The sequence below is a fragment of the Mytilus edulis genome, chromosome 10 (genome assembly GCF_963676685.1).
Source record: "Mytilus edulis chromosome 10, xbMytEdul2.2, whole genome shotgun sequence".
NCBI lineage: Eukaryota > Metazoa > Mollusca > Bivalvia > Mytilida > Mytilidae > Mytilus > Mytilus edulis.
This window is the reverse complement of record NC_092353.1, coordinates 45,023,054-45,039,123: the sequence shown is the minus strand read 5'-3', so window position 1 is coordinate 45,039,123 and position 16,070 is coordinate 45,023,054. Positions and strand designations below refer to the sequence as shown.

The 16,070-nt window shown below is 32.2% G+C and overlaps 2 protein-coding genes across 5 annotated transcripts; one reads left to right on the top strand and one right to left on the bottom strand.

The window, feature by feature from the left end:
• The first annotated feature begins 1,299 nt into the window (after nucleotides 1-1,299).
• LOC139491280 (LDL receptor repeat-containing protein egg-2-like) lies at nucleotides 1,300-7,605 on the top strand. 4 transcript variants are annotated; one of them, XM_071278832.1, is made up of 5 exons: nucleotides 1,300-1,523; nucleotides 1,952-2,018; nucleotides 4,075-4,206; nucleotides 5,353-5,449; nucleotides 7,489-7,605. In XM_071278832.1, exons 2-4 carry the CDS (start codon nucleotides 1,952-1,954, stop codon nucleotides 5,442-5,444), a joined length of 291 nt encoding a protein of 96 aa, XP_071134933.1. In that variant the 5' UTR covers nucleotides 1,300-1,523; the 3' UTR covers nucleotides 5,445-5,449; nucleotides 7,489-7,605. The 4 variants fall into 4 exon arrangements, 2 of the variants coding, with proteins under 2 accessions (XP_071134933.1, XP_071134935.1); XM_071278834.1 differs by having other exon boundaries at nucleotides 1,387-1,523; nucleotides 4,081-4,206; XR_011656506.1 differs by lacking the exons at nucleotides 1,300-1,523; nucleotides 1,952-2,018 and adding an exon at nucleotides 3,135-3,173.
• Nucleotides 7,606-7,672: 67 nt separating this feature from the next.
• Nucleotides 7,673-14,600, bottom strand: LOC139491279 (potassium channel subfamily K member 2-like). The gene is made up of 6 exons (XM_071278831.1): nucleotides 14,433-14,600; nucleotides 13,275-13,439; nucleotides 12,305-12,643; nucleotides 10,530-10,681; nucleotides 9,847-9,894; nucleotides 7,673-7,784 (listed from the first exon to the last, which is right to left on the bottom strand). The coding sequence occupies exons 1-6, from the start codon at nucleotides 14,572-14,574 to the stop codon at nucleotides 7,740-7,742; spliced, it is 891 nt and encodes a 296-aa protein (XP_071134932.1). The 5' UTR covers nucleotides 14,575-14,600; the 3' UTR covers nucleotides 7,673-7,739.
• Between the last annotated feature and the right edge of the window lie 1,470 nt (nucleotides 14,601-16,070).

The following is a 16,070-nucleotide window of genomic DNA, read 5'->3' as shown; positions in this document are numbered from 1 at the left end:
CAAATGAGCAAAAAATATATAGGTCAATGTTCATGTATTTGAGATATTATTATTTTTAAGGCATTCAAATGGATAAAAACAGGATTCCGAAAATCTGACAAAAAAATCCAAAACATGACAAGCGAGCTTCCTCAAACTTAACTATTGTGAAATATAAGCGATTTCTGTAATTTATGTAATTTAGGGGTTTTTTTTATTTCGAAATTACCCGTTTCTCCTATTAGTTCAATTGGGAAAAAACTACCTTAAAAAAGGCATTCTTCTTTCCATATTTTTATTTTTAATTTTCCATTATTAAAGTGTAGGATAAATTTATTTACAGAAAAAAATAGCGAAATCCTATATTTAAAATAAAATAATTATACCCGCGAGCCCCTTCAAGTCAGGAATCTGATGAACAGTAGTTGTCGTTTTAAGTGTTTTACATAAATTATACCATTGGTTTTCCTGTTTAAATGGTTTTACACTACTCATTTTGGTACCCTTGGAATCTGGCTGTTCGATGTGAGCAACGACTCCGTGTTGAGGACCGTAATATGATTCACAGTGGTTGAATTTTAGAAATTGGGACTTGGACGGAGAGTTGCCTCATTGTCACTCATATCAAATCTTATATCTATTTATATATAACAAACTATAGTACGTTTCTTCATCATCACATTTAGCATGTTTAGAACAATAATTCTTTCAACTTATGAATACGTCTGCTAAGTTTTCTCAGGATTCCTCAACATCTAAAATCTTGTCGCCAAGTGTACTAAATAAAGTTATTATAGATACCAGGATTACATTTTGTATTTACGCTAGACGCGCGTTTCGTCTAGATAAAAGTCTTATCAGTGACGCTCGAATTCAAAAAAGTTTAAAAGGCCAAATGAAGTACGAAGGTGAAGGGCATTGAGGAAAACATTCCTGAAAGTTTTTCCAAATATAGCCAAGGTAATCTATTCCTGAGGTAGAAAAGCCGAAGTATTTCAAAAATTCAAAAGTTTTGCTAACAGATAATTTATAAATATGACCATATCAATGTTAATTCATGTCAGCACTTCTGTGCTGACTGGGCTGGTGATACCCTCGGAGAACTAAAACTCCAGCAGCAGTGGCATCTACCCAGTTGTTGTAAATGAACGAAAGTGACGTTTAGCAATTAATAATTATGTTACCAATCAGGTTTTTTCATTTAAAAAGTTTTCATCATTTTACTGTGTGTATTAATATTTCTTTTTTTTTTTAATTTCTTTTTTTACTCTGATGTTATTTCCTATACTAGTATTGAAATTAGATATCCGGCTATGCAATCTGTAAAGGAAGTTACTACAATGTGTTTCTGGTTGATATGATAAGTAATGAATGATTGATTTATCAACTCGGGATGTTACAACCACAAGTTTTATTTATTTGTCGTCTTATTAGTGTATGAAGGATGAATTTCCCTTGTTTAGTCACCGGACGTATGTTATGATCAGCAGTATCTCCCACTTTTTAAGTTAACGTTGAGTATTTCAAATCTTGAAGTTATAAAGGTAAGGATTTTTTTTTATTAATAAACACCCGACTACTTATTTGTTAACGAATTCATCAAAAAGTTTTGTTAACTCGATTTTTTCTTTCAATAAATAAATGTAGGTATATTGAAATAAAAAGCTGACAGACAAGAGAGGGTAAAACTTTTTAAAAAAATCTTCATAGGTCAGCGATGCTTTATTAATTACAAACAATGGTGTGTGGGTTAACGTTTGTCCTTCTTATTTTCATTATTAAACACTTGATACAAATATTTTAATGATTGCTTACACGCGTTCAAGTTAAAAAAAAAAAGCAAAAGCTATGGCAATGAAGCCCTAATTTGTATCATAAAATAAATGTTTTCTATGAGTTTGAAATAACTAAGTGAATCTGTTTGATCGTTGGATATCAAGTATACAATCTTTGAAAATATTGAACATTTCAGATGGAAACAAAGATTTTGCTGATAACATTTGCTTTTGCTGTGTTATTTGTTGCTGGAAGCGAGTCTGGTATGTAAATCACATATTCAGTTTATATTGTTTTAGTTTGCTGGAAGCGAGTCTGGTATGTAAATCACATATTCAGTTTGCATTGTTTTATTTTACTGGAAGCGAGTCTGGTATGTAAATCACATATTCAGTTTGCATTGTTTTATTTTACTGGAAGCGAGTCTGGTATGTAAATCACATATTCAGGTTACATTGTTTTATTTTGCTGGAAGCGAGTCTGGTATGTAAATCACATATTCAGTTTGCATTGTTTTATTTTGCTGGAGGCGAGTCTGGTATGTAAATCACATATTCAGTTTACATTGTTTTATTTTGCTGGAAGCGAGTCTGGTATGTAAATCACATATTCAGTTTGCATTGTTTTATTTTACTGGAAGCGAGTCTGGTATGTAAATCACATATTCAGGTTACATTGTTTTATTTTGCTGGAAGCGAGTCTGGTATGTAAATCACATATTCAGTTTGCATTGTTTTATTTTGCTGGAGGCGAGTCTGGTATGTTAATCACATATTCAGTTTACATTGTTTTATTTTGCTGGAAGCGAGTCTGGTATGTAAATCACATATTCAGTTTGCATTGTTTTATTTTGCTGGAAGCGAGTCTGGTATGTAAATCACATATTCAGTTTACATTGTTTTATTTTGCTGGAGGCGAGTCTGGTATGTTAATCACATATTCAGTTTACATTGTTTTATTTTGCTGGAATCGAGTCAGGTATGTAAATCACATATTCAGTTTACATTGTTTTATCTTGCTGGAAGCGAGTCTGGTATGTAAATCACATATTCAGTTTACATTGTTTTATCTTGCTGGAAGCGAGTCTGGTATGTAAATCACATATTCAGTTTACATTGTTTTATCTTGCTGGAATCGAGTCTGGTATGTAAATCACATATTCAGTTTACATTGTTTTATCTTGCTGGAATCGAGTCTGGTATGTAAATCACATATTCAGTTTACATTGTTTTATCTTGCTGGAATCGAGTCTGGTATGTAAATCACATATTCAGTTTACATTGTTTTATCTTGCTGGAATCGAGTCTGGTATGTAAATCACATATTCAGTTTACATTGTTTTATCTTGCTGGAATCGAGTCTGGTATGTAAATCACATATTCAGTTTACATTGTTTTATCTTGCTGGAAGCGAGTCTGGTATGTTAATCACATATTCAGTTTACATTGTTTTATTTTACTGGAATCGAGTCTGGTATGTTAATTACATATTCAGTTTACATTGTTTTATTTTGCTGGAATCGAGTCTGGTATGTAAATCACATATTCAGGTTACATTGTTTTATTTTCAAACCTTGATTGTGATACAGTAAACAATAAACAAAGACTATGGGTATTTTATTAATTTTGTTTTTACTGTCTAATTTTATATTATCATTTACCGATCTTCAGTTTCGAAGCAAGGGCTTCATAAGTGTGATGTAGTAACTGCAGGGAAAACTATTCCATAACATTCAGCATGTCTCTTGATACTAAATGTTTGAAATACAATTATAAAACGCCGAACCGTCTAAATTTTGCTTCAAATTATAGGCGATCTCTTGCCAATTCAAACTGAACCAAGCAAGCTTTAAGAAGTAACAGCAAATATTGGTTGGCTCTGATAAAAATTGGTGTGCCTAAATAGAGTGACACTTTAACCTGGTATATAAACATGAAACTATAACTAGCATGTTGAAAATGTCCAGCGTACCCGTCTAGAATTTGACCATATCGTAAACCATGCGTATTCTTATTCTAAATTTGCATGAAATATTTGCTGCTGGACAAACAATTGTCAGCTATATCAATTTGTTATAGATACAGTCAATACGAAAACATTTAAATTCAAATGGGGGAAAAATGATTATTAACAAAACCGTAGTGAAAAACACGTGTTGATTGATATTACAACCTTAGTGTCATTTTCTTCCTTTTATCGTTGACTTTTTTCCAAAGTTCTTTTTCGTAGAAAAAAATCGACAAGCTTTGTTATTCTACTTAATAAAAATGTATTTTTATAATTTTGTAATAGTCGATAACACACTGAATTTATTTTAAGTTTCAGGAAAGTGTCCAGGCTTTCTCAAACCTTGTCCTTCTGGAAATGGCTGTATCCATCCAAAAGATTTTTGTGATGGTGTTCCCGATTGCAAGGATAAATCTGATGAGTCTTTTAAAGAATGCAGTCTGAGTAAAATCTTATAATATACTATTTTGCATTCTTAACCTGAGTAATCCTTTATCAGCAGGTATTTGTCAATCAAAATTGGCTATTAAAAACTTCAAATATTAACAGTCGAAAGAGTTTTGTCTTAATATATTGGTAACATGGCATGCATTTTCTGTGAACATGCTAAATGAATTTGAAATGCCTGAAAACTTCAGTTTGTTTTTCTCACAAAACAGTAGTTTGATTATTTTATATCGCTAGATACATATTTCCAAGCACAATTTGGGGGAAAATTACCTGACAATACGGATATTTGACAAATTATCTTGCACTTTTTTTGTGTCTTTTTGTATACAATATGTCTTTCAGTGATAAAAATAAATCAAGGTCAGTGATAAAAATAAATCAATAAATTATTATTTTTGTCTTGATTTATTACATTTCTACCGTTTTTTGGGTTTTTTTTTTTTTTTTTTTTTGGTGTCTTATGTTTCGTTGATGCACTAAAATAACATTGCGTCTTAATTATTTTTTCCATGTAATAAAAAAAAAATTTTATCTTGAAAGGCGACAACAGTTTATATCAGTATATGTTAATTTGTTTTATTATACTTCGCGTTAAAATGCCTTGTTTTGATTGGCTAATACGAGGGTGTTAATTTACTCTATCACATGGCTGAGAGCTAGGGTGACAATGTTTTTTAATGTCACCCTCTCGTCTAGACCAATCAAAAATCTAAATATTAAGAACAAATAATTGAGTTTACATCTAGCAATTAAATACAATGCTTATGTTCCACGTTTTGGCTCAGATTTTGTTATTTGACTGTCAAAATACAAAATATTAAACATCTTGCTTCACTTTTGTTGTTTTTTTGTAATACCCGTAACGTTGTTATGCTTATGACGCCATAGAAAAAACTTTTAAAATAAAATTAGTCTTTAAAAGACAATAATGATAGGACGTTCAGTATAATAAATTAAATAACACATAGCTGAGAGGGTGATAGAGCAGATTGTTACCCCTCGAAAAAGAATTATTAACCTTGTCTTCGCGGGATAACAATCTGCTCTATCACCCTCTCAGCTATGTGTTATTTATATAAAGATGTAAGTTTTTAAAAATATTTTCAACACTGCAAGCATTTTTTTCCATTTTTTTTTCAGAAAAGTATGGTAACAAAGCAAAGTGTCTTTGGGAAGGAGAAGTTAGGTGCCGTGGTCATATCGGATGTGTTCCTAAAGAAGAATGTAACTGAGCAAGGTAGCCGTTTTTGAAAGTTTCACTTTTTATCATCGAATATATTGTAGAATAATTTTGACAACATAATTGAGGATTATTATACCAGGCCCATGTTAATTGCTTAGAAATCAGCACACAGGTATAATTGCAAGTCTTCACCATGGAAATGTATCGTTTTACAATTTGCAATTGGTATTGATTGTTTTAAGAACTCAAAATTTATATTTAAAAGCCTAACACTTCTGCTCCATTTGAGCTCGTTTGTCGCATCTTGGAACTTAAATGAGTTTTAATTTTTCTCTTTTGTCTATTTCTAATGACATATAAATCAATAGTTAGTTTTTTTGAGAATTGTTCTATATGTTCTCCCATTTATTTGTATAGTAGTCCTGTCATGTAATGTTATCATTTTAATGTTATATTTAACATTGCCATAAAAGCGGGAGGTTTGGCATGTCACAATACCAGGTTCAACCCACCATTTTTTCTTAAAATGACCTGTACCAAGTCAGGAAAATAGCTATTGATATATATTATAGTTCGTTTCTGTATGTGTTACATGTTAATGTTGTGTTTCTGTTGTGTCGTAGTTATCCTCTTATATTTGATGCGTTTCCCTGAGTTTTAGTTTGTAAGGCCACACCAAATTAATTAGTAGTTCTTTGGAAAACCCGCACCTAAATTGCCGAAATTAGAATAAAAAAATAAAAATAAATTTCCCGCACCCCACCTGCCAAAACCAAAAAATAAAAATAAAAATAAAATTCCCGCACGTCGAAAATAAATCCGCATTTTCGACGAACTCGATTCCGGTATTAAAAAAAAATCTTTATCAATTAAGCGTTTGAAAATATGCAGTGTTTGTCATTTGTCAAGCATATTTTTGATTCTGATCAAAAAAGTTGCAAAGATGGAAAACGTGCTGATTGTTTCTGTGGTGAAACATTCAGACAAAAATAACAACAAGGCATACATATTAAAAAAATACGGCAACACAAACAAAATGTCGGACATTCAGGGAACTATATCAAGAAGCCATTGAACGATGTAGCGATGCACAAAGTGAGATTATTAATATTTAAACCATACAAATAAGTAAGTCGAACAGTTTCGATGATTCTAGTATCGAAATATCTGACGAAAATATGGTATGGTCAATATGTAATGACCTAAACTTTAAATATGTGCAGTTCACAATTGATGATGGATCTACTGCTACTAAAGATGCATCAAATTCAAAACCAAGTGGAATTAATGCATTTTCGGTACTCATGAGCTCACAAAATGAGTTACACATGCCTGATAAACCTGTCCCCTTGTCTGAGAAACAGCTCACTGGGCCACAAAGACTTTACTCTGATATCATTGATTGGGCCTCAAACATTGATCTGATATTTAATTGTAAAGTAGCACTAGCTAGAACCCCCAGTTTCCACTGTTCTTGGATTGACTGGTTAGTGATCCATATGCATAAACACAAAACACACACCATGCAGTTATGTTACAAGAAGCTAGCTAGCATACTACAGAGGGTGTCTAAGGACCAGAAGGTGCATATACTACAGATGAAAGCAGTGCATATTAAAAGCAGATAAGCCATATAAAGTTCATGCATAAAAAAATATGTTCAAAAGTGTATATTTGTGCAGTGTTAATTATACAAACAACAAAACAAAATGAAAAAGAATGCAGAAAGTTGAAATACATATAAAAAGGGAGATAATTTAATTATATCAAATTATGTCCCCTTTCAATTAAGTGAGTTGAAAATTCAGTTGCTTCTTTTAGGTAAAAGATATAAAAATTGAGAGAAAAAAAATATCGCTCGCTCCATATTTCTTAAAAATTTGAGGCGAAGAATTTAAAAATATAAATTTAAATTTCGCTCGCTCGCCCCATTTTTTTTGGGTAAAATCTCAAAGAACTATTAATTAATTTGGTGTGGCCTAACCCGGATTTGTTTTTTTTTCTCAATCGATTTATGAATTTCGAACAGCTGTATACTACTGTTGCCTTTATTTGTTTCTAATTTTGTTGAAGATCTTTTTTTTTAATTTCAGATGATGCTTTAGCAGATTATTAATAAAAAAGAAAAGTCTCACAGTCAAACTTTATTATTTTAGTCATAACTATACCCTTTACTAAAATCAATATGAAATAAAATCTGTCTTCTGCTAGTTTGAATTCAGTATGCTTAAATTCGTTACAATATATGAACGTGTTTATAAATAACACACACACACAATATGTGTCTGAAAAACGGAAAATATTTCGAACACTTATAATTCATACTATAACAAGTCAATGTATGTTAATTTATTTTAAACGCTCCGAGGTTAAAATCTGTCGATGTTCCCTAGAAAAGAAAAGAAGAACGAAGTTAAAGGTCAAGTTTTGAACAGTAAATGTTTGTGTCAACCATGATAGTTTTCAGAAAAAAATGTGTGTGTGTTTTTTTTTATTAGTTAGCTTGATCAACTTGTACCATAGTACTCCGGAAGTTCTGCGAGGAAACTTTTTTTCATTTTGAAATTCTGTAATGTTTCGGATGGTATTAAAAATAAAATGCCTTTCCATGATTTTATTTGATATACAAAATAAAAAGAAGATGTGGTATGATTGCCAATTAGACAAGAGACCAAAATGACACAGACATTAACAACTTTAGGCCACCGTAAGGGCTTCAACAATGAGCAAAGCCCATACCGCATAGTCAGCTATAAAAGGCCGCGATATGACAATGTAAAACAATTCAAACGAGAAAACTAACGGCGACAACTACTGAATAACAGGCTCCTGTCTGGGGACAGGCACATACATAAATAATGTGGCGGGGTTAAACATAGTAACATTGATTTGTTGATATCAAGAGACAAGTGACTAACTTTTTTTCTCAGAGTTTCAACACGAGTAACTCAAGTGATATATAGTAAAAGGAGGACACGCCCTGTCGCGTGAAAGGGAGGATCTACAAGTAGTGTCAAGTGAACTTGTCGTCTATAGATGTATTCAAAGTATGTGGTTCATGCTGATGTTATTGTATTTGTTCGTGTTTTTTGGGGGTTTTTTTGTTAGGCTGTACCGACTGTAACTATGATAATAAACCCCGAACGGGAGGAGTTTTGCTCGATATAATAAAGATATAATCTTTTAATCAGTTTAATTTAGGTCTTGAGCTGGCATGTCAGTAACCGCCAGTAGTCCTTTGCTAATTTATGTATCATTGTCATTTTGCTTAGTTTCTTTTGCAACCTATCCCGACATCGTACACGGACATCTTTTAAACTGAATTTTACTATACGTATTACTGGGTTTTTAGTTTTGGCATTGACTATATTATAGAGGTATAATAGAGGGTTGCGATCACACTTAACACGCTTAACAGCGTCGTATATTGCGCCTGTCCAAAGTCAGGAGCCTCTTTAATCCGGTTGAATAGTTTTGAGTAAAAAATACATTGAATTCATCCCAGCATTTTAAAACTCATGTATTGCCCTTGCAAACATATATCGTTCCGTTATCTGAAATCAAACTGAAAACGTTTGAGATATGAAATGTAACAACGCCTGTGTTGTGTCCAATGTGATAGCTACTAGGTTCAATTACGCTTTTAAATATGGCTTTTGTTACTCGGGTCTTGGTTTCTTTTCCTTCATTCTTTTCAAAACTAGTTTGTACGATTTCAATTTGCTAATATAAAAAGAAGATGTCGTATGATTGCAAAAAAGACAACTCTCCCAAACAGACAAAATGGCACAGAAATAGGTTACCGTTTGGATTTCAACAATGAACAAAATCCATACCGCATAGGCAGCTATAATGAAATGCTCCGAAATGATCAATGTAAAACAATTCAGACGAGAAAACCTACGACCTAGTTTATGTACAAAATAATACACGAAAAACAAATGTATGTTACACAGCATCAAACGACGACCATTGCATTACAGGATCTTAAATTGGGACAGGCACAGACAGACTGTTAAATTCGAAGTTTACCTAACCCTGACTTTGGACAGTGGTGTAAATGTACGCGTACATCAGGACAAACTATAAAAAAATAGTTGAGAAAGACTTAACTCATCAGATGGACACACATAGAAAAAAAAAAGAGGAGACGTGGACGGGTACTTATACATCCTCATAACTCCTGAGTCAGAATGACGAATTTCAACAAAATTTAACTGAACGGACTCTGATTACACTTTGGGGTAATACATGAGATGATCTCCTAGAATTTTAGCAAGGATTTTGTTGTTTATTCTATTGATTTCTTCTATGTTGTGTTTGGTTGACTATTTTGTCTCTACGACTTTCGTGTGTCATTTTTTATTTTATTTATAAGGTTTGAATGTCCCCTGGGTCTCTTCCATCTCTTTTTTACTCGGCTTGTATTACTATAAATTAAGCGATACTACCTCTTTTGTGTTCTTTTCTTTCATCTCTTTGGGATTTCCATCTCCAACCTGTAATTAAAGAAGAGCGAAAAAAAACATGGTCATCAATTTTAGAACGACACGGTGCAAAGCTGATAACAAAGTGTTGCTTACAGTAGTACTAAATTAGGAATCGCCTTACTGCTCTGGAAATATTTGCAAAAAACATATTCAGAAATAAAATCGCGCGGGGGGGTTACCGTAATTATAACAAACATTTTCGTGATGGTTCAAACTTCTTCGTATGGGCTCTGGCGGTGAATTGTCTATTTGGCAATCTTTCCATGAAACCTTTTAATTTTCATATCAGAATAAGAACAAACATGTGTCCCACGTAAACGGATGCCCCACCCGCACTATCATTTTCTATGTTCAGTGGAACGTGAAAATGGGATGAAATCTCCAATTTGGCATTAAAATAAGAAAGATCATATCATACATGTAGGGAACATGCATTCTAAGTTTCAAGTTAATTAGACTTGAACTTCATCAAAAACTACCTTGACCAAAAACTTTAACTGAACCGGGACAGACGGACGAACGAACGGACGGACGGACACACAGACCAGAAAACATAATGTCCATAAATGCGGCATAAATGCGGCATAACAATAAAAAATCGAAAATCATCTACGTACTCCTTTTTGGAGAGTGGCATGAATTACCTGTCTATTTTCATTTTCCTTCCGCTCTGTAAACTTTTTATATTTTTCTGTGGTGTCACCGATAAAAGCTCCAACCCATGATAAACCAAAAATTATCCACACCACTACAAGGAATTTGTACACATGCTTTCCAGCTCTATCGTCATTGATGCCTAAAGAAAAAAAACAAAAATTACACCGTTTCAGAAAACTTTTGCGATATTTCTCAATATCTTTAATATTAACAATATTAGAAAACTGAATATAAAATAATCGAGACATTTTAAAACCATGAACTTTGCTTTGTACATTACGATATATATATATATTATTTATACGTTTAAAAAAAACCTACAATATCAATATACTAGTAAACAACAAAAAAGTTTTCAATATCAACCAAATTTCGATTTTAAAATAAAAACAAAAATTTGAAAGTTTAAAAATTGAACTATTTCGAGTGAACAGATATCGTTATCAGCCAGAATGTACGATATAGAAACTTAATGTAAACAAATATTATTTTTTTTACGTTTACCTATTTTTTAGCTGACTTAGCGGCGATTTTTTTCCTATTTTTTAAATGTATTTACAAGTATATATGTACTATGTAGGACTCTAAAGTGCGATGGTCACGCTAAAGTGCGGTGGCCTACGCTAAAATACGATGGTGTCACGCTAATGTGCGATGGTTGTTTGTTTGCTGAAGTACTGTAATATATCACGCTAAAGTGCGATGGATTAATAGGGTAAGGTTCGAGAGCGAACATTCAGTGTAAAAATAGTCCTTTTGCAAAATGTAGTAGTATAAGCTTAGATATACCATATGTGCTAGGCATATAATCAAAAAGTAGTCTCAAGTGAATGATTCCAAAAGACCAACCACGTAATAATTGCTTAAAATGTTAGTTAGGTGTCACAAAATACATTTCTTGTAGATGAATTTTTAACTAATTCGGGCGTATTAAATATTGTGATAATTAGTGTAGCTTGTCGTTCATTCTTATGTGAGCACCCCCCCCCCCCCCCCCCCCCCCCTTTACAGTCGTCCTCGTAAATTAAAAATATAGAATTCGATATTTGTCGGAATATGTTACATTTATTTGTTTACGCTTTAAATTAAATGAGAAAGAAAGACGATCTTTGCCGAGATAAATTTTCTCCTTTTTGTAGCGACTACACATTCTTGTTTTTTTGCAATATACAAATGAAGAATATTTGAATAACAACTACGTTTCTTACGTCTATTCTTTCGCTGACCATCGGACTTTAGCGTATAGAGGAATCGTACTTTAACGTATAACATTACATTTTGGTGTGACCATCGCACGTTAGCGTTCCCATCGTACATTTGGTTTAAAGTTGTTATTCAAATAATCTACATTTATCTTTCGGCATACTAGTATTAATTTTTTAGCTCACCTAGCCAAAAGGGTCAAGTGAGCTCCTCATCACTTGCCGTTCGCCGTCGTCTTTAACTTTTTACATTTTGAACTTTTTCTAGAGAACCACTGAATGGAATGAAACCAAACATAGCATGATTGTTCCTTATGAGGTGCTGACCAAGTGTTGTTATATTGTAGCTAAACCATCATCCCAGATGGCCGCCAGCGGAGGACTTAGTTTATCATAGAACCCTATGGGAAATACATACAAATGACAAACTTTAGAGTCCTACATATAAGAGTAGATTTAAGTCCGACTTTGAAAAAGTTACATTACTACTCGCTTAAATAAATCGCTCGAGAGATATTTGCATTATGCACATCTATATTGGACAAATGATAAATACTAACCCACAACATAGTCTCCAAATCCGATCGTTGTTAACGTTATAAAGCTGTAATATATTCCATCACCATAACTCCAGCCTTCTACGACACGAAATATTATGGATGGGATTAGTACCAATAATGTTATCATAGTTACATGTATTAATATAGTTTTCAATATATTTTCAATTGTTGAATGGGTTTTAAGACATGGTAATTTCTTATTTTCTATTCGTTTTGTTAATCTTTTCATTCTTTCGGCAACACCAACCATCATAAGCCCTGCTACGGGAATACCAATTGTGGCAAATATCACTGTGAAAACTCTACCTTCTTTTGTTACTGGTGTTTGATTCCCGTAACCTTGAAAATACAACATATAAATAAGTTATGGTCACATTAATTTTGTATTACTTTAATATTATATTATTAAAACGCTATGATTTGTCAGTTCATGTCACATGTGTCAATTTTTACCTGGTATTACTGAAATGAATATACTTATTGACTTGATATATTTTTTTTAAAAATCAAAAGAAATCCAGCTTTAAAGCTGTTATACTACTGCTAGCAAGTTAAAGATTTGGTTGTATAAATGTTTCCTTAAGCATTGTAATAAAGAATGTAACCTGCTGTCAATAGATAGGCGAGGCTTCAGCATTTGTACAATTTACTTATAAATGTTATTGAAAGTTAAGCAATGTATACGCCCCGCCTAGTTGAAGCCCTGCCTATCTTTTGGTAACCGATATCTATCTTAACTAAAATGCTTAGAAACATTTACACAAGCAAGCCATCCAAATCTTTCACTTGCTACCATTACTATAACAGCTTTGAAAATTATTCAGTGTTTTGAAGTTTGATAAGAAATTCATTCAAAATTACATACATTAATTAGCTTACAAACAATTTGCAACATGAAAGGATACTTCAAAGCTCATTATTTCAGAAATATAAACATCTTTGTAAGTTTTAATATTTACATGTACTGTACCTATAGTTGTTAATACTGTCATAGTATAGAAAATACAACTCTCGAAATCCCATTGTGGCGGTTTTGCTGTCCCGTTTGGCGACATAATTCCGCTATCGAATGAATCTTTTATCTTGTTTAGAAATACTTGTAATTCCACTTTGGTCATACAGGATGAGTGATCAGCTAATGAAAAATAAACAAAACATCAGTTCGGTATAGTTCTATCCCTTGCACAAATACGGGTGTATGAATTACTAGTTATCAAAGGTACCAGGATTATAATTTAGCACGCCAGACGCACGTTTCGTGTACACAAGACTCATCAGTGAAATTAAGACTGCTAGAGGAAATTGATGGTATATTGGATAAGCACTGTAACTATGCATTGTAATCACAACCTACAAACCCCCTCAAAGAGTTTTTACCAGGGTTCATAAAAATCATAACGTGCAGATAGCGTGGCACTTTCTCTATACACAAGGCATTGGATTTCACGACCCCAGTCCGACAGGACGGGGCTGCGTACTTGACAATCCCTCGCAGCAAAACGATTGCCCCTATTTACCAAGGGTTTAAATAGAAAGAGAACCTTAAGTAACATTATTTCATCCTAGGGGTGCTTGAAATTATAATAAGTATTTATTATGTTATACATTGAAAAGAAAGAAATCTTTCTCTACATGAAATTCTAATTCTAACTATTATACGTTTATAAAATGTTTTTCATGTGGAATGTTCTGGAACCTTACGGTCAAGAACCCGTAATTTTTCATGATTAAACACATTTATAAAGTCTACTTTGTATGTAAATTTTCTACGTATATAAATTGTGTTCCAGTGAGACCATCTCCGTCATAATTTGTAAAAAGTAAACCATTATAGGTCAAAGTTCGGCATGAAACAGGTAAAATGTCACTCCTGTACTGTCAGATACAGGCAACAATCGTTAACGAAACAAACACCTCATTTTCATTTTGTCCTTAAAAACCCGTTTTGTTATCATGCCCTTAATTTTCATATATATATTTACAGTCAAATATATTTGAATATTAGTTTAAAAAATGTATGAGAAAAAAAATGCATAAAAAGTAATCCCACTAAAAAAGTAAAGATAGTAAAGAATGATATACATATCTTTAAATTTGTTTCAATAACCATTTTCAAATGTGCACTTACATAAAAACGTGTTTATTGTCGATAATACGTCACTCGCCGATGTCTCTTCGTTTCTTTTTTCCAATACCATCATTACTGCTGCACAAATCAGTGAATAAATCATAACTACCATTACCAAAATCAGTAATGTTTTATGCTCCATTTTTCTTATCCTGACTCAATCTTTTATACTCTGTAAAAATTGGATTTTTTAAAAGATATCTGTATGATTTATTGGCACTTGAGAATTAGAAAATATATTTCAAAAATAGGAATATTTAAACTATATTTGATATAAGTAGTGATAACCACGCTTTGGATAAACCTCATCGGCTATGGTATAGCTGATGTTGATGTATAATATGTCCGGTGCTTTATGCATTATGTTTAGAAGTATTTATATTATGTTCAGTAGTTTTCATATTATGTTCAGTAAATTCGACATTATGTTCAGTAAATTCGACATTATGTTCAGTAGATTCAATATCATTTTCAGTACATTATGCCACTTCTCAAAGCTATTATAACCTTGCAAGCCATTATTGTTCATTTATACCCATTATTACTGTTAGTTGGTTGTCTATGGTTTGGTTGGTCTACCTGATTAGGTAAATTGTATAAATGATAAATGATAAAAAAAAAAAAAAAAAAACATTTTATGAAGGTAAAGTGATTTAATATACATTACAACGAGATGGCATCAAGTAATTGTGAAGCGCTTTTTTGTTGACAAAATCATAACTTTTGAACTTAATATTTTCTATTGGTTTCAAATTTTGCTTCTCTATCTCTCTCTCTTTCCTGTTTACAATAAAATATTATCGTCTTACCTCTTTATAGATTAAATCCACATGTTCTCAAACATTCTCCTTTTCTTTTTAAATGTAATTCTGTTTCCAAAACTAATTCGTCGTCTTATATTTCAGATAATGCATGCCAAATTTTAAATAAGAATTAATAATAAAACATGTATCAGTTTCACAGATCATCATTATAAACAAATTGAAAATGTTCATACAATATATTGGAAATCTATATTGTCAATTAATTGTTTAATTCTAGAAAATGGTATACTGCTATAGGTATAAGTATTGACTAGTTCTGATCTGCATAATACATGATAATAGTGCAAATCGACGATTGAGAATATTTAATTTCAAAACCCAAAAGGAGACCTATTGTATAGTGACTATTTTTAATTTATAATTACCATGGTTGTCATTATAATGACATTGAGAAACTATGACACGACTTAATGATGCGTGTTTCTGACATTCATTTTTATAGTTACCAAAGGTACCAGGATTATAATTTAGTACACCAGACGCACGTTTCGTCTACATAAGACTAATCAGTGACGCTCATTTCAAAATATTTATAAAGCCAAACAAGTACAAAGTTGAAGAGCATTGAGGATCCAAATTACAAAAAGTTGTGCCAAATACGGCTACGGTAATCTATGCCTGGGATAAGAAAATCCTTAGTTTTTCTAAAAATTCAAAGGTTTGTAAACAGGAAATTTATAAAAATGACCACATTATTTATATTCATGTCAATGGTTTGACTACTGGACTAAAGTACAATTTAGGTTCGTATGGTTAAATAAAGCAATCTGTTTAAGAGCGGTGCATTGCATTTGCGTGCATTTGTTTTACATGT

Coding starts and splice junctions, on each gene's coding strand:
- LOC139491280 (XM_071278832.1), top strand. CDS start 1,952: ATGGAAACAAAGATTTTGCTGATAACATTTGCTTTTGCTGTGTTATTT. Junction 2,019..4,074: donor TGTTGCTGGAAGCGAGTCTG/GTATGTAAATCA, acceptor ATTTATTTTAAG/TTTCAGGAAAGTGTCCAGGC. Junction 4,207..5,352: donor TTTTAAAGAATGCAGTCTGA/GTAAAATCTTAT, acceptor TTTTTTTTTCAG/AAAAGTATGGTAACAAAGCA.
- LOC139491279 (XM_071278831.1), bottom strand. CDS start 14,574: ATGGAGCATAAAACATTACTGATTTTGGTAATGGTAGTTATGATTTAT. Junction 13,440..14,432: donor GACAATAAACACGTTTTTAT/GTAAGTGCACAT, acceptor ATTTTTCATTAG/CTGATCACTCATCCTGTATG. Junction 12,644..13,274: donor GACAGTATTAACAACTATAG/GTACAGTACATG, acceptor TGTATTTTCAAG/GTTACGGGAATCAAACACCA.